The 22,554-nt window shown below is 29.4% G+C and overlaps 2 protein-coding genes across 2 annotated transcripts; both read right to left on the bottom strand.

Moving 5' to 3' along the window:
- Positions 1–7,721: 7,721 nt before the first annotated feature.
- On the bottom strand, positions 7,722–11,167 carry LOC124945054 (probable beta-1,3-galactosyltransferase 14). The gene is made up of 7 exons (XM_047485424.1): positions 10,630–11,167; positions 10,346–10,498; positions 10,180–10,262; positions 9,960–10,059; positions 9,776–9,889; positions 8,529–8,671; positions 7,722–7,991 (listed from the first exon to the last, which is right to left on the bottom strand). Exons 1-7 carry the CDS (start codon positions 10,980–10,982, stop codon positions 7,906–7,908), a joined length of 1,032 nt encoding a protein of 343 aa, XP_047341380.1. The 5' UTR covers positions 10,983–11,167; the 3' UTR covers positions 7,722–7,905.
- A 972-nt stretch (positions 11,168–12,139) lies between these two features.
- LOC124946177 (increased DNA methylation 1-like) lies at positions 12,140–16,879 on the bottom strand. Its single transcript, XM_047486747.1, has 9 exons — positions 16,363–16,879; positions 14,923–16,073; positions 14,083–14,200; positions 13,901–13,983; positions 13,545–13,780; positions 13,368–13,454; positions 12,892–12,991; positions 12,560–12,746; positions 12,140–12,489 (listed from the first exon to the last, which is right to left on the bottom strand). Exons 2-9 carry the CDS (start codon positions 15,949–15,951, stop codon positions 12,293–12,295), a joined length of 2,037 nt encoding a protein of 678 aa, XP_047342703.1. The 5' UTR covers positions 15,952–16,073; positions 16,363–16,879; the 3' UTR covers positions 12,140–12,292.
- Positions 16,880–22,554: the final 5,675 nt, after the last annotated feature.

Below are 22,554 nucleotides of genomic sequence, written 5' to 3'. Positions count from 1 at the left end.
TAAGAAGCATAGTTATTCGTACAAGCTTATCATATAATTTTTTATGAAAATATTGTTTACTTGGCTAACTAGTAGACAAAATGTCTTTGAACTATTCTGCCTTCGTGTAAACGATTATATATTTTACATAAAAATATTTTATTTTTCGACATAAGTCAAAAATATAGATTATAACGTTTAATCTATCCATCATAAGTTTCTTAGAAGATTTCCATACGTAGATTGCACTTCTAAGTGTAAATATATTCACTTTAAGACGTAAAGTCTTTCATTTAATAATATCAACATATCATTTGATAACAACATGATATTTCGTTTAGTGCAATTCATATCCTTAATGGATTTTATCATTTTTATCGTAATTTTCAATGATAAAATATCGTACAAAGGACAAGTAATGAAATAATTTTCATTGTCTTCATGATATATATAATTGTCACATCCACTTTTTAATAAAAGTATGATCAAATTTTCATATCATTATTATAAAATTTATTATAAGTCATATCAAGACTTTATAAACTTTCCTTTTTATTTATTTCATAAAATCTTTTTGAAGACATTGATTCTTCAAAAAATTTATGAAAGTAATGTCAAAATATGACACGTTTCTTGATTTCAAAATCCTCAAATTTTAAATATCGATTTGAGCACCAACTCAGCAAATATAAACAAGACATTTTCTTGTTATTTTCTTTCTTTTTGTAAAGTTGCGCAACTTTATCTTTTATAGAGAACATATTTCTCTAACAATGAATTATCTTTTTATTTATCATAATATACACAATTATTTTTGTATTATAATCAATAAAAATATTTGCCCTCACATTCGTGTTGGTATCCTTTTTAAATCACACACATTTGTATGATTTAAATCAATTATTTTCTAATCAAGAAATTGTCACACAGTTCTTTTACAGATTTCTTTTGTTATACTTATCATACAATTAATAAGATAACTATATCATAAATATTTAATTGAATAAAATATAATTTCTATACAAGAGGTTAGAATGTTTATTCATATATAAATCATTCTTCACATAATCTCTGCATAAGAAATTAAAAATATTTAATCAATTAAAATATTTATTTCAACACTTAATTTCTATAAAAGAAATTAGAATATTTAATCAAATAAATAATCACCATATCACATGATTTCTACAAAAGAAATCATAACGTTTCAAGCATATTTGACCGAAGTCGCTTAAACATTTATTTCCAGTTGCACGTTTGCATCCCGTAATATCGGCACGTTTGCCACATTATTCTCAAATCAAACAAGACTTTGCTTGTAATTATTTGATTTCAAAATTATCAAATTAAGTAAGTCTTAATGATGCAATTGAACAATGTATATCAAATATAATATATTAAACCAAAATTAATATATCCATATATATGATATTATATATTATTGCTTCTTTCATTTTAGTCACCATAATGACAAAACAACTATAATATATATAGTCAATAACATAGAAACGTAATCACATAAATAATATGTCATATATATTATTAAATAAATATATATACAACTTCATTTATCATTAAAAACACCGTTTAAAAAAATACATGATAATTAATTAAAATATTAATTATTACACTTAATTAGAATGTTTCATTTATCTTTAATCAAATATAAAACTAACTAATTATATAAATAAATGTTCATGTCATCAATTATTCGTTTCTTAATTAATTAGATGACCTTTAACATTCTATAAGAAATCTTTGTCAATCAAAGAACACATGATTTGTGACAAATTTCAAAATTATCTATTAAAATAAAAATAGATAGAAAACAAATCTTAATTTATATATATATAAATTTCTAGATAATCATACTTATTATGAATAACATGAATCATCTTTATATTAACTAATATGCATATTTATATTAATAATCAATTAGCGCATAATCAAATCAAATATAACTACAAATATATTTCATATCTTAATCAAAGCACTTACATTGCCATGTTTTGAACAATAATCGACGTTAAACGACTATGCATGCTCAGAATACATCTGAGTATATTATTTTCATCAAGACAATTTTTGCGAAGACAATTTCGACTAACATAGTCGTGTCTCTTTAAATGCATGATTAGAATAAGTTCTAAAACAAATAACTTATTTAATCTCATTATACATATGACCTTCATTTTCTGTCATTATGAATCACATAATTTCTATAAAAGAAATTATTAGGATACCCAATTCATTTCATAATTTCTACATAAGAAATTATAATGATTTCAACCTTCATGATTAATGTCATTTAAACAAATCATATTATATATTTTTATATATATATTTTATAAAAATCATTATGAACCCATTAAACTCATAATTTTTACACAAGAAAATTATAATGATTTTCACATCAAGACTCAAGTCTGAATTTTATAAAAAAATCATTAACTACACCATTCATCTCCAACATCAATGGAGAGAGTCATTTTAAGGAGTCTGATTTCTACCAAGAAATCATTGACTATCCATTCATCTCATAATTTTTACAAGAAATTAGAATGGTTTCAACATCAATACCTTTAACAAGTCTGATTTCTACAAAGAAATCATTGACTATCCCATTCATCTCATAATTTCTACACAAGAAATTTGAATGGGTTCAATATCAATGACGACTAAAGTCATTTTAGCTAGTCCGATTTCTATAAAGAAATCATTGACTACCCCCATTCAACTCATAATTTCTACACAAGAAATTGGAATGGTTTTTAACATCAACTATCATTTTAACAAATCTGATTTCTACAAAAGAAATCATCTCATCAGTTGGATTCGAACACATGACCTCTTTTCCTCCACGCGCCAATGCACCATTTCAATGTTATATTACTGTTTACGACCTTTTGTCTTCTTTTTAGAGAAACTTAATTTTCTCTTCTTTTTGGCTTAAACTCTGTCAAACAATGAATATATACACATTTAAAACCATAACTTATTACTATAATAAAATGTAATATATAAAACAATGTATAAATAAAGATATCATCTCTCTTTATTTATTAAATCATCCTACCATATTCTTATTAATTATATTATAATTAATTATTTTAAAACTGAAACCATATGTTTCAATTATAATTAATTTTAACACCATAAATTTTATAAAATTGAAAGCTAACATATTAATTACTTTCTTATTTTCATTCATTATTATTAATAATTTTAATAACCAAACAAATCTTTAAATAAGACTAGAACAAATTAAATTATTGTGTTCTAATTTATTTCCTATATAACATTTGTATAATGAATATACAAATTAATGTTTGTTGAGAAAATTTTCATATCAAATTATATTAGTTTATAAAACTAAGCTTTAACAGCATAAGAACATATGTGTTAATAATCAAACATATTTATATGCAATAAAGACTTATCTTTATTTGTTGATTCCTTAAGATGAATCTTTTTCATTTTTTCGAAATGAACATCATCTCTTCCGCAACACCGCGACTCGTATTTCTGAAACATCAAAGACAAAAAATATATTCGATGGTACAAACTCTTAAATAGCTTAGTACAAAGAAATTGTTTTAAGATTGTTAGAAATCTTGTCTTGAAAAATAACAGAAAAATTTATATGCATACGATGTTACAAATAAATAAAAATAAAATAAGATATACGAAGAACAATATCACCGCATTTGATGGTTGATTCGAGGCATGTGTTAAACACATTTCCCTTAAAATAGTTCCACTGTCTCCCCGTGTGCTAGAGCTTGTCACAGATGACTGTCTCCCAGGGTACAACGAATCTAGTAGTGATTCAGCACCGGAATCACTACACAACGAGCTTAATAAAGTACCTGAACTATCACCGGGTTTCAACGGAAAATATCGAGCGAAGAACTCGAAGAACACTCACAAAACAAGAAGAAGCCTTTTAGAATTCTAGAGTGAGAAAGATGAAGGATGAAGTATGTGTAAAATAAATAATGAATGGGTATATATTGCTGAGAATTAAACCTGTAAATAAAACCATCCAAACGTTTATTAGCAATAAATATTGCTCATTCATTTGTTAATTAATCCATAACTAATTAACATCAGCCTATACATTGATTTGCAGAAATGCAATGTTAGACATTCAATGCTAATGCTAGCTAATTGAAGAGTCCATACGTTTAATTATAATTTGATTAAATTCACCGTTAATTCAGAATTTGTGTGAATTTTATTTGATTTTATTTATTTACAATTTTATTTCCATTCATTAATGGAATTAGCTTAATTCCAACAGCAGCTACTAGAATAATCAAGAGAAGTCTCATCGGAGTAAGGGTAGGCGACGATGAATGATAAGAAAATTGATTTCTTTGCTGGGCGGTAGACGGAGGGAACTAGAGGTCCAGACAACCAAAGTTTAAAAGAGAGAGAAATAGATTTACATTTGTGAAATGGATGATTAAGTTATTTTTAGATTTAAATGGTTTATATCAATGACAAATGGTTCACAACATTTATGTGAGATTTAACAAGATAATAATGTGATTGAACTTTAGAGGAATTTCAATTCATCATCCGTCCCAAAGTTATGGCTTTTTCGTGATTGCTTCCTCCATCACCTACGCTATCAAGAAAGAAAATCCTCTAAAACATTATCTTGTCTTTGCATACATATCATCCGTAACTAGGGGTGTTCAATATTTAGTTTGAACCGAATCTGACCGGATTCATATTCACCGAATTTGAATCAACTGAATTCCAATTACATTTTCGGTTTTTAAATCGAATTCTAAACCGATTCGAATTTAAATACGGTTTTCGATTTGGTTTTCGAGTTTAGGTTTCAACTCAAACACTAAACCGAAAACTAAATTCAATTTTTATTATTTATTTTTATTATATATGATATAATTTATTACATATTATATATTAAATCAGTATGGGCCTCCTACTAAATCTCTAATATCTAGTCCAATAATTCAATAAATCCATAATCTCTCATTCCTTTTCTAGTCGTCCATCTTCTTGCCCTTTGTGGTTCTTCCAGTTGCCCACATCATCTCTAATAAACTGAATATCCGACCAAATTCGAATAAACCAAATTCGAATTTATTCAAATCGGACCGGTTTTTGAATTTGCTTATAAAAAATAAAAATTCGAAGAACCCGAACCGAAAACTCAAATAACCTAAAAACCAAACCGATGAACACCATATCCGTAACATTATTATTGTCATGAAGAATAAGAAAGATGGTAAAAGGAGATGAAAAGATAAAGAGGTTAATTATGTTAGGGCATGTTTGACAAATAAATTTAATTAGTAATTGTTGAAATATAAATAAAGCCATGTGTACAAAAATTTAACATTGTCATTGAATTATCGTTAATTTAATAAATTTGAGAACTTTTACCAACTTTAAACATATAAACAACAGATTTTTAGGTTAGGGATAAATTTAAGAAATGATCCCAATGTCAAACATAAATTTTGTATTCTTCCTAATGAAAAAGCTCCCGTGATGCATTTAGGCGCGTGTAAAACGATGGGCTCAGTTAATATCATTTGTACTAATAAAACCGAAACTTTAACCACGGATCATATGGATGGATTCGAAAGATACGCGTTGACTTCAGTAGATATTTTCTAGACCAATATTCCAATCGATTAAATAGAAAGAGAAGGTTTGTAGAAAATGAGGAGGAAGTGAAAGAGAAGTTTGAAGCATGACTAAAATAAATAAAAAAGGATAATTTTTTATTTCAGAATATCTTATAAAGAATGAATGGCATGTGGCATAAAATTTAAAATAAGAAAAATGACATATCAAATAAAAAGAGACAAACTAAACAACTATTTAATGAAAAATCTCAAATGACCAAAAGTTTGATAATTAAAGTCTTCTATGGCTTAAATCAAAGTTCGAACGCTATATCGGAGGTGAGAAGAGAATTCAAGCCACTCGCCTTCCGACGACAAGAAATTCTTATCGGAGGATTAGGCATGAGGTGAGAGATAAGAAAAAAAGGTGATATGCTCATAGTCATTTTATAATCCTCAAAGTGATGAATCCAGCTGAGGATATAAACCTTCATGGAATCCAGCTCATGATTATGTTTCAAACATTTGGCGAGGTGGCCAAAAGAATATGGCCAAAATACAAATAAAAAGAGAGTTCAGGGACTGACATAAAAGAAGAGTAATAGAAAAGAAAACAAATGGTAATAATAAAAGAAATACATTCTAGATCCGATGGTCCTAATGGCTCCACGTGTCACGTCCTCCTTCGTCTGGTCAGGTACATGTTGTAGCATTACTTCCCCCTTTAACACATCGGCGTCCTCGTCGACCGAAGTCTAATCTCTTTCCTTTTTGTCCCCATTCCAAGACTTGTTCTAGGTGTTTGATATCAAGGTTTTCAGGTCTTCCCATGAATTCTCTTCATTCTCTCAATCCTTCCATTTACCAGTAGTTGTCTTCGATCTTTGCCATCCACCTCTCGTTCCCGTTCGCCCTGGAAGTATTCTGGAATCCAATCTAAAGTGGTCAACTTGAGAATCTCTTCCATCACTCTAGGAGTTCCATATTACCTTTTTAATTACGAAATGTGAAATACATTGTGTATCTTTACTTCTTGTCCTAATGCCAAACGGTAAGCAACTTCACCTATTCGATCTGTGACTTGAAAAGGTCCGAAATATTTTGAGGACAATTTATGATTTTTTTTTGAACTGAAATTTTACGATAGGATTGGAGTTTGACGATGGGACTAATCTCCAATTGCAAAACTGGCATTTGTTATTTTTATCTTATAGTTGTTTCATCCTATTTTGGGCTCTATGTAAGTGGAACTTGAGCAATTGAAGAGTTGTTTTCCTTGTTATAATAAATATCTTTAATTTTTAGTTTTGTTACTCCGCTTCCATTTAAAGTGTTTCTACTGGAAATTAAACGTGACCTTTTTGCTCTTTTAAGTCAACTATTTTCATTGGATCGGTGTATAATGTCTAGAAGTTCTTTGTAACGTTGTAAAGTTTGTTGGTGGGTACTAAATTATTTTTTGTTTAAGTAAATATGTTTTTTATGTATCAATGTATAATATTTCTACCGTACCAAAATGAAGTTATACTGAAAACAAGATACGATAAATGTATAGATTTTTTCCTATACCGAAACTTTCGGTAAAATATAAAGTATGGATAAAAAAATAAGATGTTTCGTACTGACTCACTTTTAAATATATTGAAATATATATAATTTTGTATTTAAATTAATAAAATAATGTAGTATAATGTAGTATAAAGTATTTTTTTTAGTTTTAAAGATCTGGTGCATAGCCTAACTTAAATGTTTTAAGTAAAAATTCATGACATTTTATATTTTAAAAACCAATTGAACTACTTTAGTGATTTGTGGGTTAAAAATTAACTTTCTTTTTATTATAACTTAAGGGCATTAATTTTTTTTACTCTTTATACATAACAATAATACATACAACTTCTAACCAAATGTACTCAATACAAAATACATTAAGAAAATAAAATTTTGATAAAAACAATTATTTAAAATCACTATAATATTTTTAAATTTAAAATTAAAATAATTTACTTAATGAATTGTGAGAGTGGATGGTTGGAAAAGATATTGATTGGAGAATTTCCTTTAAAAAAAATATGAATCTAGCTCTTAAAGAACATTAACCATGATCTAGTGGGGGTAAATGTAAAAAAAATGTCATCCTAAATTACTCTGGGATTAATGAAGTCAAAAAGAAAATCAAGTTTACATCTAATACAGCCACCAAAGATTGAAACTTTAAACAAAAATATATCTTAGAATTTACTAACATGTCATCCAATGTGTTTAGTTACCTACTAAATATTGAAGTGAGATTCAAATGAATAGAAATGTTATTTTATTATTCATCGGGTTCAAGAGTTGGACTTTTCGAACACATCTCTTCCGCGTGAAGCTCAAGCATCTTCTTTTCCGGTTCACATAGACCTACAAAACAAACGATATGTTATAAAGTTCATCTTGATTTCGACTTCTTAACCTAAACCAAAATTATTTCCTCATCAATCATGAAGAAAATTTTGTACAATGAAGAATGCTTATTCCTCGTGTTTAATAATAGGTAAACACGCTTAAAAAAAATTGCCTTCATGAATGAGCAACGTTCAGATGAATACTGTACAACTATGTTAATATAAACTTACATTAGAAACAAAAAAGCAAAAAGCAAAAAGGTGAATTACCAATTCAACTGGCCTAATGAATGAGTTATTCAATGATCAATGTTCAAATCAAGTGTTGAATACTTGGTATCACAAACTTTTAACATTTAAAAAAAATAACAAATTAACAATTCAATGTGGCATGATGGATCAGTTGTTCATATCAGTGTTCAAGACTTGATAAAATAAAAATCTAATGCTGATCAAAACGAAAAATACCCATCTTGTTTTTCGATGGGGATTTCTATATTTCTGAAAAAAAACAAAGTAGATTGCGAAAGAAATGAGAGAAAATGACGCTAACCTGAACACTTGGGGATATCCCATACAGAAATACTTGTTGAAGTACATTGTAGTTGACATAGCTCTTTGATGTTCTCATGATTAACATTCATTGCAAGCATCCAAGCACCAATAGTCACATCTTCATTGCTGAACATCCGAAAACTGTAAAAATTCAAACATATGATGAATAAAAGAACTCATGATAAGATAGAAACACATAGGGTGTTTTAGTTTGTATAAAATTGATGGATTTCAGAGGTAAGATGAAGTATGAAAAAAAATCTACTCAAATGTGTTGATTAAGAGGAGAATGTGGAAGAAAAGTCTGAAGAATCTCACAAATTGATCGTTTGATGGATGAAATTTATGAAAAAACTTGTGATGAATATGTTTTGTTTTTGAAAATGAGAACTAAACATGTTAAACATCTCAATAAATTTCTGTAAATCCTTCTCATTATTAATACAAGGTTTTTTCCTTTTCGCAAAAAAAATATCAACATTTTGATGATTTAGGACTCTATTGCCCATGAGTATTTTCTTCTCCCACTTACAAAAGCAACGTGTAAGGGTAAAATTGGAATTTTACCACTAGAAGAATCATAATCATAGATCCTGCCACTAATTGATTTTCCAAATGATATTTTGTGCTCTCAGCTAGCCACACTTTTATACCAAATAAATATATAACCTCATTGATCAGCCCTAATTATGGTGAGGTGATTTAGCTCGTCTATGCTTTTTATGAAAAAAAATCCACACTATATAAAAAATAATAATTGTTTGATGGTTTAAGTCCATAATGCCCATAAGTAATTTCATCACCCATTTACAGAAGCAATGTGTAAGGCTAAATTGGAATTCTACCATTAGAAAACCCATAATCATAGATCCTACCACCAATTCATTTGCCAAATGATATTCTGATCTCAACAGGCCACACTTTTATGCCCCTAGAATCTAGAAAGTGGTGAGGTGATTTAGCTCATGTCTGCTTTTCATATTGCCCATAAATAAATTCTTCACCCCATTTACAAAAGCAACATGTAAGGGCAGAATTAGAATTTCACCATTAGATAAATCAAAGATCCTGCGACCAATTGATTTGCCAAATGACATTGTAATCTCAACCAGACAAACTTTTATGCTATTTACTTTTCAAAACAAATTGAAGGTTTTTTCAGCTAGACTTAGCAACTAATAAGATAATGCAGATAATGAAGAAAGTGATTTGTGTTAGGGTGCGTCTGATCAAACACTGGCTAACCTGTCATTTCTGAGAGCGGACAAGCTAGCAACAACATCAGCAGAAAGAGCATATATTGGTCCATAAGCATGAAGGAAATACTCCTTTCCAAGCAAATAAGATAATGGCTCAAACCTGCACCATTAAAACTCATCTTATTGTGCATTATTCAAAGGAAAGAAACTATATATGACCAAGAACTAACCATTTAAGTTTTGGGTCAGTAAAAACTGGACCCTTTTTCATACATCCAATATAAGTTTGAGAGTGAGACCGTTCCTTTGCCAACAGTAGTGACAGGCGATCTAGCGATAAATAACAACAAAAATCAAAGAAAACAGAGATTATTACACTATCCTTTCTCAATCTGTCTCCACTAAGTTTAGTTTAGTGAATCAGAAGAACATATAGAGAATTTTACAGACCTGGCCTCAAATATATGTCATCATCAGCTTTAACATAAAACTCAGAATCAAAGAGTGCATAAGCAGCTTTGAAGAAAGCCAACCTGCAAATATAAACAATTTAAGTAAGGATTGCAGAGATAAAAATGGAAATGGATACAAGCAGATGATCTGTTTCAGCACTAACGTTTTGTAAGGAAGCTTACTGTACTGCTCCTCAATATCCAACAACATGAAGTCATCATACTCTGAAACTTCCCTTCTCAATTCTGACATCTTCGATTGATCATTTGTTCTTCCTATAACAAACCTAAACGCCAAACCCGTCTCATCTTCCAACCTTAAAGTTCCAACAGAGAGAGAGAGAGAGAGAGAGAGAGAGAGAGAGAGAGAGAGAGAGAGAGAGATTCAAAATAAGCTTTAATGAAGAAGAAGAAGATGAATCGAAAGGGTGAAATTGAAAACGCATACCGCTTAAGACCATCCTTATCAGATGGCATCCATGTCTTCCGTAAAGATCGCCTTCGTCCGGAAGATCCAAATCCAGTTTGAATTCCAACAAAGGCCATAACTTTATACCTCTTCCGATCTCCATCAGAAACGCCATAACTATCTCTACCGCCTCCGCCACTTCTATCCCAAACCACGGAAACTGAAGTGGGTTTACTCTGTATACATTTATTAGCCAAGCTCCGTCTAGAGAAAGCAAGGAATCCGACGAAAATTGCGGCGAATACAATCAGTAATAAGACTAGTAGCTTTGATCTGCGAGGAGAAAACGACGTGGGTCGAGCGTAGAAAGATTTTGGAGACGAAGAAGGCATGGCTAATCGCGATTTGAATTGACTAATTACCCAGAGGAATTCATAAACAGTGTTGAATTCCTTCAGATCGTAACCGCGATTTGAAGTATTGTTGATTGTTAATCATGATTCATCATCAACCATTGAACCATCTTGAGTGAAGAAGCGCCAAAAAGATTTTAGGTAAATCTCAGATTTTGATACGTTTTTAAAGGTAAATCGTAAATGGGTATTAACATTTCTTAGATCCGGTGGTGGGTTCAACTGAACTTTCATTTTTCTCAGCTTTCCTTTCTCTTCTCATTTTGCATTTTTTGAAAATTATTTCTATTCATGAATTTTTTTAAATGATTTCAATTCATGACCTTGTTTTTGCGTTTTACTACTAAGTTACGAGTCTCACGCTCGTTACGAGTCTCACGCTCGTTACGAGTCTCACGCTCGTTACGAGTCTCACGCTCGTTACGAGTCTCACGCTCGTTACGAGTCTCACGCTCGTTACGAGTCTCACGCTCGTTACGAGTCTCAAGCTCGTTACGAGTCTCAAGCTCGTTACGAGTCTCAAGCTCGTTACGAGTCTCACGCTCGTTTCTTCTTATTTTGCCATACATTTTTAAAATGTGAAATAATATTTAAAACCAAAATTTATTTTTCGAGAAAACTAGATAAATCCTGATTTAACTTGAATTGGACTTCTCAAGTGACAAAAAAAAAAAATTACCCAAAAAATCCATTAGATTGGATTAAATTGATGACAACAATCTTATCTAAAAAATCAAATATTTTAAATTTAAAAGGTAATGATAATCAACTTGAAAATACCTGAGAAATCAAATATTTTAATATCAACAATACTAAAAAATGTCTCATTTAAAAGAAGGGTAATGCAACCCAGGAATACCTAAGAAACAAAAAATTGTAAGATTACTTCACACTAAGAGAAAGCCTCATTTAAAAAAAAGGGTAATGCTAGTCAATCCGGGAATACCTAAATAATTTATTTTAAGATCGATTCACACTAAGAACGTTTGATTTAAAAGAAGGGTATTCCTAGTCAACCCGAAAATAAATAAACTTTGGGTAAAAAAGAATTTATAACGTTCTTAGTATGAATCGAACTAAGAGAGATTGAATCATAAAATTTGAAATAAAAACCTTAAAAAAAACCAATCTTTTCAAAGTCTAAGGTCTATTATTCATTCTACTCCAATCAATTTCACAACATTTGTAGTATACATTGATGAAGACTTTAAATTCTTTTAATTTAAAATTTATCTTTCCTTTTTCTCTCCCTCTACCTATGTTTTTTCCCCCATAAACATAAGTCTACTCTACTCACTTGGTGAAGATTTTCTCTCATTATAACCATTTTCTTCACCATCTTCATCCTCAACATCTATGGGATGATTGCGATCTCCTGCACCACCATTTCCATCATCTTCCAATGAAGCAATTTCTTCAGTTGAAAGCTCCATAAAATTCAACTCTTTTCCTATGTCTCCACTATTGTCAAACTCTTTGCATGATCCTGCAATACCCAGAAAGAATTCTCAGATTACATTAAAATTATGCATAACAATGTTTGATTTATTACTTACCAGCTTCAGTAATGTAAATTTGCTTTTTCAGCCAAACGGTTCCTGGAAAAACCATCAAGTTTACATCGCTCAGACTCCTGCGCTCGATGGCATCCATATGTTGGAAGCTGAAACCATTTACCCAAGTCTCAACCAAACTAGGAACAGCCGATATCACAAACATCTCAACTTTCAAAGAATATAGCATCTACAAGAAGAGAAATATTAAATAGGGTAAGTCAAACTAATCCTCTTCAAGAGTTAGAAAGTTCCATTTTAAATAACAAGAAACATGCAAAATGGCTCTCATTATTATTATTACAAATCCTACAAAAAAAAGAAAGAAGGGTTACCTTTTCAATACAATCCATGAGTCGACGACACATTCCTTGTCGACGATATCTGTCGCAAGTTGCTATAAGAGGCATTTCCGCAACTCTAGCTTCATGAATCCTAAGAAAAAAGTAGTGTTATTTTGAATTTAGTGGATTTAAAAATATTTTTATATTTATTTTATTAAATTTAGAAAGTTAACACAACTCCAAGGTAGTTATGGTCCCTCACTTCAGCTTAGTGGGTTTTTAATGCATTTTTAATGATAATTGAAACTAGACTCTTTCTACTTGAACCCTACTAGGTTAGGTAATCCAATAAAGATAATATATCAAGCACCATCTTTCTTTAAAAAATAAAAAACATTTTTTCATTAAGAATCAAACTTAGACATCAATTTATTAGTTTTAGAATCTTTCAACTTGAGACCTTTCTATTTAAGCTTTTTAATAATGACATAAATAACACAGTTCAAATTAATTAGTAAGAAAACTACCTGATTGATGCCACAGCAGTCACAACATCATCCATCTCGAGAATTGCTGTGTAGAATCCATGGTAATCAAGTCTAGCAAATTCTGACCTGCAATTATCATCATCATAAAGAAACTAATGTTCAACAAAATTCCAAAGAAATAAGAATAAATTTGAAAGATGAAACAAAAGGGCTCACCCCCAATTGTAAACTAATTGGGGAATCATGTTTATTCCGGTTCTGGGATCCAACATGGCAAGAAAGCATTCTTCCATGATTGTAATGGCAACAGCTAGTTTTGAATTGCATTCCACCATTAAATCAAACATTTGTTCATCTTTTTGGTCCCCCAAAATGCACTTAAGCAGAGTCCAAGAGAAATTATCAGAGATGATATTTGAACGTCCCATAAGGGTATTAAGCCCTAAATAGACCTGAATACAACACAAGCTTTTTTTATGTTAAGGGGTAAAAAAAAGTATTTTTTTTCTCAACAGACTTTATAGAGGAAATATTCATGTTTGTAGATACTAGAAGAAGAAAAAAAGATTTACCTCCTGACAACTGTTACCACAGAACCAGACATTCGAATTCATATCTACATCAGCATTGTCCCCCTTAAAGCATGTTTTGTGGTCTGTCCAAAAAAATATCCGATTTTAATGAAATAGAAAAAAATTCTATTATAAACCGAAAATGTCTTTATCTAGATAGCTTAACAAGGTTAGATAATTACATTTGTGCTCACACAGTGAACATTTCAATGCACCAGATGATTCCAGAGATTCATTTACGAGATCTCCACAAGTCCAACATATGCAACGCGAACAGTACCAATTGCCTTCGGGAAATTCCTATATAGAAAAACAAACAAGATACAATTTTAGTTAATTAAATGAAAAATTGATTACATGAAAGATGTATATAAATAAATATATCAAAATGCAGAACATATAGTGTTTTCTTTTTGCACATTTATGTACTCTAACAAGGCTAAAAAATGAATATCAATTTGTTATCACCCTATCAACATTATGTCACAATTAGGGCTAAGACTAGTTCTAAATATAGAAATGAAGAAAATGGTTCAAATGTAAAGGCGACTTGAATAAAATGTTAAAATAGTCCCTAAAGTATTAGACAGTGTAATAATGGTTGTATAAACTTCTGTTAGACATAATTAAATTATGTATAAACTACATATATACAGACATTCTACAAATACACTTCATCTCTAATTCTTTTTTCTCATTTAAGCTTGAAAACCCGTTTATGAGAAGGAATACAAAATCACAGGGCAACAAAATTCATCATGTTTAACACCATAATTACTTATAAAGCAACCGCAATTAAGACAAGTTTACACACTTTCGGCACTTCATTTCTTACCCTAATGCATCGTAAAATAGTATTTTTACGATCACAGTAAATCATCTACTAAAATACTACAATACATTTAAAATAATAAACACAAATAATTCACCCTTCATCAAACATAATTATTTTAAAAAACCTACATTAAACATGCTCAAATATCCTACCAAATAAAAAATAAGTTATTTGCACAAAATTAAACCTGTGCAGCCAAACAAGCCTGATGAAAGGTAGATGGGCAATTATCGCAGCAGATTAATTCACCGCCATCTCCACACAAGCCACAACTGTCATCGTTCTCATCAATATCCTCAACTTGAATCGTTTGATGTCCAGCTTTACTAGCCTTATATTCAGCTAACCAGGCATCAAGTTGGCACAAACTAAACAGTTTTCCGGAGTTCATGAAAAGCTTTAACTCAGGACAGTCTAACCTCAGACTTGCATGCAGCTTAAACTTCGAAAGAGAAAATACTTTACAACAACACTCACAAAGTATACCTTCTTGAATAACTAAACCCTTCTTAACCACACTGCCATCTATTACATTCCTATAGTGCACACCATCATTGATAGAAATAACTCGAGAACCAATCATCCAAGATAAGATTGTTCTCTCCATAGAAATGCACCATTTTTCCTCTGCATATTTCACACTCTTTTCCCTACTATTCACTTGAAGCCTACATTTGCCTTTTTTCAACGTAAGTTGACCTTTAGTTGTCCTTATCTGTTCAATCGAGTTCTTAAGAGCACCACTCTTAACTTTATTCGATACGAAGAGTCGGGGGTGGTTGTCTTCGAATAGTTCGATGATACTTTCGTTGGTTATGAGTGAACTTGCACTAATATCTGTCCCATTAGCATCTTCAGAACCATTGAGTGGTCTAAGCAAAAGGTGGCTAGAGATAACTCCAAAAGTAGACGATTCAACTAGACAAAAAGATAATTTCTTATCGTCTTTGGAAGGTTCATTATTAGACAGCTTCATTTTCTTTTCAGGCATAGCTATCTCATTAACTATCTCATTATTCCTAGCTGATAAAGAACGCAAATTTCGCATTGGTTTAACTGGATTGAAGTTGAGTTTAGAAATTCCAGCGCCTGAAGACTTCTTACCAGTTTTGTTGGATTCATTTCCAGGAAAAACCTTAGAGATAACACCTTTCTCACTCACTGAACCATCAAAAGCATCATCATGTAGATTTTCAATCTCTTTCCCAAGTAGCATCTTGTTTGGTTGGTTGGTGGTCCACTCTAGAATGCAGATATAGATAGATAGATATGAACTAAGAAAGATATGTCACAATCAGCTTAGCTCAATGCTCAATCCCAGATAGTTACAGACAAAATCTGCACCCACAGCCAAAAGAAATATAATTTAAATCTATTATCATGTTCTTAAACAGAGTCTACACACAAATGAAGCAGATAAGAAGCCGTCATTGGTGTATCGAGTGAATGAGATACAGATACGGAATTCAAGACAATAACAAACAAACGAAAGAAGCAATTCAACAATCAAACAGTTGAAATCGTATAATCGGACACGGAAATCAACCACATTTGCTGTCGATAAGCCCGATACGGAAGGAGAAACGCGCATGGATCGGAAAAACACAAAGAAGAAGAAAAAACTAACCTGTTAGAAGGAAATGTTCAGCATTCTCCGCCGCAGGGAGAAGTAAGCAGGGGACGCTTTACGAGGTAGAAATTAGGGCAAGAGAGAAAGAGGATTCTTGAAAAGAAAGAAGGAAATGAGGGCCGACTTTGGGTTATATCGATGGGATATCAACTTTCAAAACCCATAAGAGAAAAATTGATTGAGCCGCGCTTTAGAGTGGCTTTCCCCAATATCCGACTTACATTTGGCAAATTTGATTACTCCTCTTCCTTTTACTCTCTCTCTTCTTTCACTCCTACTAAACCCAACTGTTCCTATCTCTTTACACCCACATTTGTCTCGTAGTAACTTAATTCTTCAGATTGCAATTTATCCTTGAAAGATTTCTCTTTTTATGAACACCGATTTGCCATGCTTCATCAAATGGAGTAATAAACAAAAAAAATCATCCCTTTTCTTCACTTTATTTGAAAATGGAGTTGAGATTGCATGCCTTCTTCTTTGCTTATACCTTCTGCTCATACTTTCTCTCTCTCCACTCTTTTCTTGATGTTCTTGTAAAGACAGCAATGGAAAGAGGTTAAAGAACCCTCCACACTAACGATGAGTGTAAAAGAACTATTTTTTTTCCTTAAAAGTTCGTTTTGTTTATCATTTCATCAAAAATTAGCTTGTCTTTTAACTTATATTTTTATATTCAATAAAATATATATTTCTTTTTTTAAACATTTAAAATCATAGTCATGTACTAGTTTGGTAAAGCTTATTTTTTTTATCTACTCTCGAATTTTGAGAGAATAAATTGAATTCTATCGAACTTATGATTATCGAATAAGTTGAACATTTTACGTGAGTTGTCGTTGATCTCATTGACCAAAATCTCATACTCGAATATAGTTTAGGTGGACGAGCTTTTTAAGTATTGCATGTGAATACAATTTTTATTCGAACAACAAACATAATAATCAAGGCATCAAAGTTAGACGAGATTTTGTGTTAACGAGCAATTTAGGTACAACGTATTTATGTCGTTTATAAAAGAATGAGATTGTATTGAATATTAATTTACTTAGACGGTAAATATAAATCACATCTCGTTAACATATCCATGCAAGATCTCTTGATCGTTAACCACTTATAAGAAGTCAACGGTTTAACTTTCTAAAACTCATTTGATATTTGTTTATTGTTAATATTAACTTGTTTTGGGTTTATCTTCTTAAATAAATTGTTATTATAAATTTATAAGAAAGATGAAACTATAAAATTGTAAAAGATGTATTTTAAAGAGAGAAACCACAATACATGGTGTGTTATTATAAGGAAATCACATACAATTTTTATTCGAGGAAAAACTCATATGTTAGTGTCTCGTCGTATTGCTCTTAAATTGGGAATACATCCACTTAAATCAAGACATCGAGGTTATACAAGATTTTGTGTTAACGAGCATTTTAGGTATAACATACTTATGTCGTCTATAAAAGAATGAGATTATATCGAATATTATTTTATTTAAACGGTAAATATAACCCACCTCTCTTTAACATATCATTACATGTCTCTTAATCCATAACAACTTATAAGAAATAAAATATTTATTTTTTTAAATCTCGTTTGATATTTGTTTATTGCTAATATTAATTTGTTTAGGTTTTATCTTCTCAAATAAAATGTTATTTTAAATTTATAAATAGATGGAAACAAAACTGTGTTAGTATTAAGGGTGAGAAAAATTATCGATACTATATGTATATCGAAAATACTATACCGTAATATATCGAAAATATCATTTTTTTTGTATACCGAAAAAAATATAAGGTATGGTATCGATACCGAAATAATATTTATAAATTCAAAAATATATAATACTTATAAAGAAATAAATATATTTGATATTAATTTAATTATAGAAATATTAATTTTGATTAAAATAAAAATATAATTATACTGTAATATTATTTAATATACTCAATTTTAGGCATTTTATTTAACCATATATAAAACTAATTTTTTATTTTTTATTTTTATTTTTAAAAATAAGCTTAATGGAATGTAATATGTTACCAAGTTCATTTCAAATAAAAAACACTATTTCACATTCACTTTAATCTAATTTAAAGATTACTCTTATGTTTATTTTTGTTAATTCCAATTTTTTAATTCTTAATATTTAATAATTTCTAAGTATTTTAGATTTTAAAATTATGATAAATATTTTTAATTTTTAGTTTTATTTAAGGTTTATGTAGTAACCATATTAAATTAGTTTTTTGTTTGAGTTAATATGTGTTTTAAGTATCAAATGTATAATATCGATATCGTACCGATATTAAGATATACCGAAATTAAAGTAAGTTAATGGTATGAATTTTTTATATCGAAATATTTAGTAAATATAAGGTATTGATAAAATATTAAGGTATAATATACCGACCCACCCTTAATTACTTTAAGGAAATATCATGTATGAGTGTTGACTCAAATGTAAGAGATGTAATTTAAAGAGGTAAACGACAAATCATCGCGTGCTATTATAAGGAAGTCGAGTTTAAGGGAAACGACAAATAACTGTGTTATTATAAGGAAGTCGCACTAGATAGCTCTTAAATCGATAGTACTCACATATGAGTAGTAAATTGTCTATTTTCTCTTATCAAATTTAAATTCATTTGATATTTGTTTATGTTAATATTAACTTGTTTAGGTTTTATCTTCTTAAATAAATTATGTATTGTTATAAGGAAGATGGAAACAACAAAATATCATGTGTTATTATAAGGAATCGAACTTAATTCCATGAATGAAGTTTATGGCTTTGATACTTGGATTTAGTCTTTAGTTTGTTGACGATAATTCAACTTTTGATTATTCCTTTTTTCACTCTTTTAGCTTATAAAATGTACAACATTTGAGAACCAAGTAATAAAGATCATTATAAATGCAACTGTTGTTGTTTGCAAAATTAAAGACGTCAATGAATTTGATCTTATGAAACTATAAAGCATTGATTAAAGCGGGAACAACCCTATTAAATGTGTTTCGGTTTGCTTATTGAAGTTTTGACAATTGAAAAAACGTTAAATGTTACATCCATTCTCAATTGTACATCATTAAATAAAATGTTAAATGTATCTATCATACTAAAAATGGTCCAGTAGAGATCTACATTTATTTTGAAGAGGAATGTTGAACACAAAAATGTAAACCTAAAATGAATTTCCCTTGTAAGAATATGTCATATTTTTTATTTTTAATTCCAAACCTTTATAGTTCTCTTAAGTAAAGTTGATAATTGCTAATTTGGATGAATATTAATAAACAATGGGATTTTATTTTTAAACACTTTGGTGTCATATTGTTAATTGTTAGAGACTAATTTTAAATAATTTATTATTTAAATAATAATTTATTTATTAATTGTATTATTTAAATTATTAATCAAAATACTTTGTTATTATCTTTTTATTTAAATAATTTATTTTTTATTAACTCAAATCAAATACAATTATTTGAACTAATTACTTGATTATCTAAATAACTCCAATTCAAACACGACCATATAAAATAATGTTAATGCAACTGTCATCCGGCCAAATTCTCACACTAGTTAAAAGAAATTATATGAATATTAAATATGTTTGGAAAAATCAAATAAAAAAATTATATCTAAAATAACTATTTATTTAACCAATAAATAAAAAAATTATATCTAAAATAACTATTTATTTAACCAATAAAAATAACATATATTAAATAAATACACACATGCCTCGTTAAATCTTTGGAAATTAACAAATTTTTTATAAAATATCATAAAGTAAATGAATTATATAAAAATAAATATAATCTGAAAAAAAAATCTTCATAATTTAAATTAATACTATTTTTTAAAAAAACTTTATTATACTATTCAGAATATATAATTGTGATTTCAAATATACAAGATTATAAAGATATTATATCAAGATTGCTGGCATATACCAAGATTACAGAAATTTATCATTCATTATTATTTATATACATATAAAAAAAAATCAATATTTAAACTATCATCGTTCTCTATATATATATCCTGACAACATTGAATTTTATAAAAAGAAAAACTTATTTAAATATATAAATTATTAAAAGTTTATACTATTAAAAAATTCATTCATTTAATAACACATATCTACATACATTTATTGAAGATGTTAATATATATTTAAATATTTATTTTTTAATATTTTTCTCATCATACTTTTTATTCTCTCTCCTCCTTCTCTCTCTAATTTAATTTTTTATTAAAATATATCTATCAATTAAAAATATTTAATATTATTTATCAATTATTTAAATTTAAATAATTTGAATTTTAAATATTATTTTATTTAATATTTTAATAAATTATTAATAACATATTTTTTAGGCTCATCAAAATTTAAATAAAATTAAAAAAAATTAATAAATATGATAAAATATGATACGATTTTATTTTGACTTTTTTTAAGAAACGTATATTTACTTCAGACGGATTGTTTTTATCAATTTTCATCATTTGATAAGAGTCGTAACTTTATTTTGATATATCTCATCCATAAAGCTTCAAAGGCTATTGAACTAAAAAGTTTTAGGCCTATTAGTCTCGTTTTGTCTTTCTATAAAATTGTCTCAAAATGTTTGGTCAACAAGTTGCGGAAGATGTTAAAGACAGTCATATCTAGTAATCAGATGACTTTTATTAAAGGTCGTCAAATCTATGATGTAATATTATATATATTACATAACAAGTGCGATGACTCAACTAATTCAGGAGGCGGCAAATGTGTTTTTGTTAAGTTAGACATCAAAAAAACTTATGATTCACGTAAATTGAGAGTTTTTATTTGATATAATGGACATAATTTTTTTGGGGGAAAAATGGACATAATTAGAATGAGTGTAAAATGGATTGATTGGATTAGATTTTGTTTGTCGACGATTAAGTTCTCTATCATTGTAAATGGAAACTCTCAAAGATTTTTCGAGAGCTCGCGAGGGATCACACATGGTGATTCACTCTCTCCTTTCTTGTTCGTTATTGTTTTTGAAACTCTCTAAAAAATGATAGTCTTCGTAGAAAACTCAAGACTCATCCGTGGAGTGTGTTAGGATCAGTGTTAACAATAGAGACGGGGTCTGATCCCATGGCAAAAGCAATCAAAATATAACTAAACAAGACCCCCGTGTCTCGGTCACCTTCCTTGCGGTTAGAGTTTGGATAATCGTTTGTACGAGACTAGATTTATCATCTATATCTTAACATTAGAGAAAAAGGAACTCGAGCCCTTCAAGCAAGATAATTTAGAAATGCTCGTATCTTAGCCCCGAACACATTTTGAATCCAAGTTTCCATGTCATGGATATGATTAAGGTTTCTTCTATTTTCAAACCTTATTTGAAACATAATTGGGAATGGTTCATTCCCCAGAATTGACAAAAACATCGGACGATGTTTCACCTAGTTGTGAAGGTCATTTCGTAAAAAAAAGGAAAAAAGGTTATGTTGAAATATTTCCTAAGTGATAGGAGTCCCCTAAAGAGTCGAGGGTTTTAAACCAGTTGCAGATGACATTTCGTCACATCGAAACCAAAGCTTCCTTTAGGACAACACAATTAATATTTCACCTACTTGCGAAGGACACTTTGTCAAAACCATAAAAGATAAGCTTCCATCCAGAATAGCACCTCTTCTAAACCATTTCCAGCTGAATTATGATGTTTTAATTAGCTATGAAGACCATTTTGTACAAGACCTCTCTAAAGTCTTATTTGTTAATAGTAATAGTAGATCATTGTTATGATTATTAAAGCCCTATTCCAGTAGGCATATATGTGGGTGATTTCTATAACTCATCTCTAACAGATAGGCGTTCATGTATGTTATTATTATAACATATCCCCTTGGAGTGATTGTTTTCACTATCCTCTACAAGAGTGAGCCCTATTTTTGATCGCATCCATACAGGTCATTATTATGAACAATCCCTACCAGAGTGATTGTTATCACATGACCCTTCAGAGTGATTGTTATCACATGTCCCTTCAGAATGATTGTTATCACTAATCTTCTTTATAGGTCATTGTTATAATATATATCCTCAGCATGATTGTTATCATCTCCATAGAATAATTATTGTTACATTCCCCAAGCAGGTCATGTTCCATGATAAACATTCATGGAATTCA

This window comes from Impatiens glandulifera, chromosome 7, assembly GCF_907164915.1.
Source record: "Impatiens glandulifera chromosome 7, dImpGla2.1, whole genome shotgun sequence".
Classification (NCBI taxonomy): domain Eukaryota; kingdom Viridiplantae; phylum Streptophyta; class Magnoliopsida; order Ericales; family Balsaminaceae; genus Impatiens; species Impatiens glandulifera.
Note: the sequence above shows the minus strand (reverse complement) of the source record. Positions and strands in the feature narration are given on the sequence as shown.

Bases quoted from the DNA above. Each gene is read 5' to 3' on its own strand.
- LOC124945054 (XM_047485424.1), bottom strand. From the start codon at position 10,982: ATGCCTTCTTCGTCTCCAAAATCTTTCTACGCTCGACCCACGTCGTTT. The intron at 10,499-10,629 runs GTATGCGTTTTC...TGGAACTTTAAG, and splicing joins GATAAGGATGGTCTTAAGCG to GTTGGAAGATGAGACGGGTT. The intron at 7,992-8,528 runs GTTAGCGTCATT...TTTGTTTTGTAG, and splicing joins GGATATCCCCAAGTGTTCAG to GTCTATGTGAACCGGAAAAG.
- LOC124946177 (XM_047486747.1), bottom strand. From the start codon at position 15,951: ATGCTACTTGGGAAAGAGATTGAAAATCTACATGATGATGCTTTTGAT. The intron at 14,201-14,922 runs GTTTAATTTTGT...TTTTCTATATAG, and splicing joins AGGCTTGTTTGGCTGCACAG to GAATTTCCCGAAGGCAATTG. The intron at 12,992-13,367 runs GTAGTTTTCTTA...CTTTTTTCTTAG, and splicing joins ACTGCTGTGGCATCAATCAG to GATTCATGAAGCTAGAGTTG.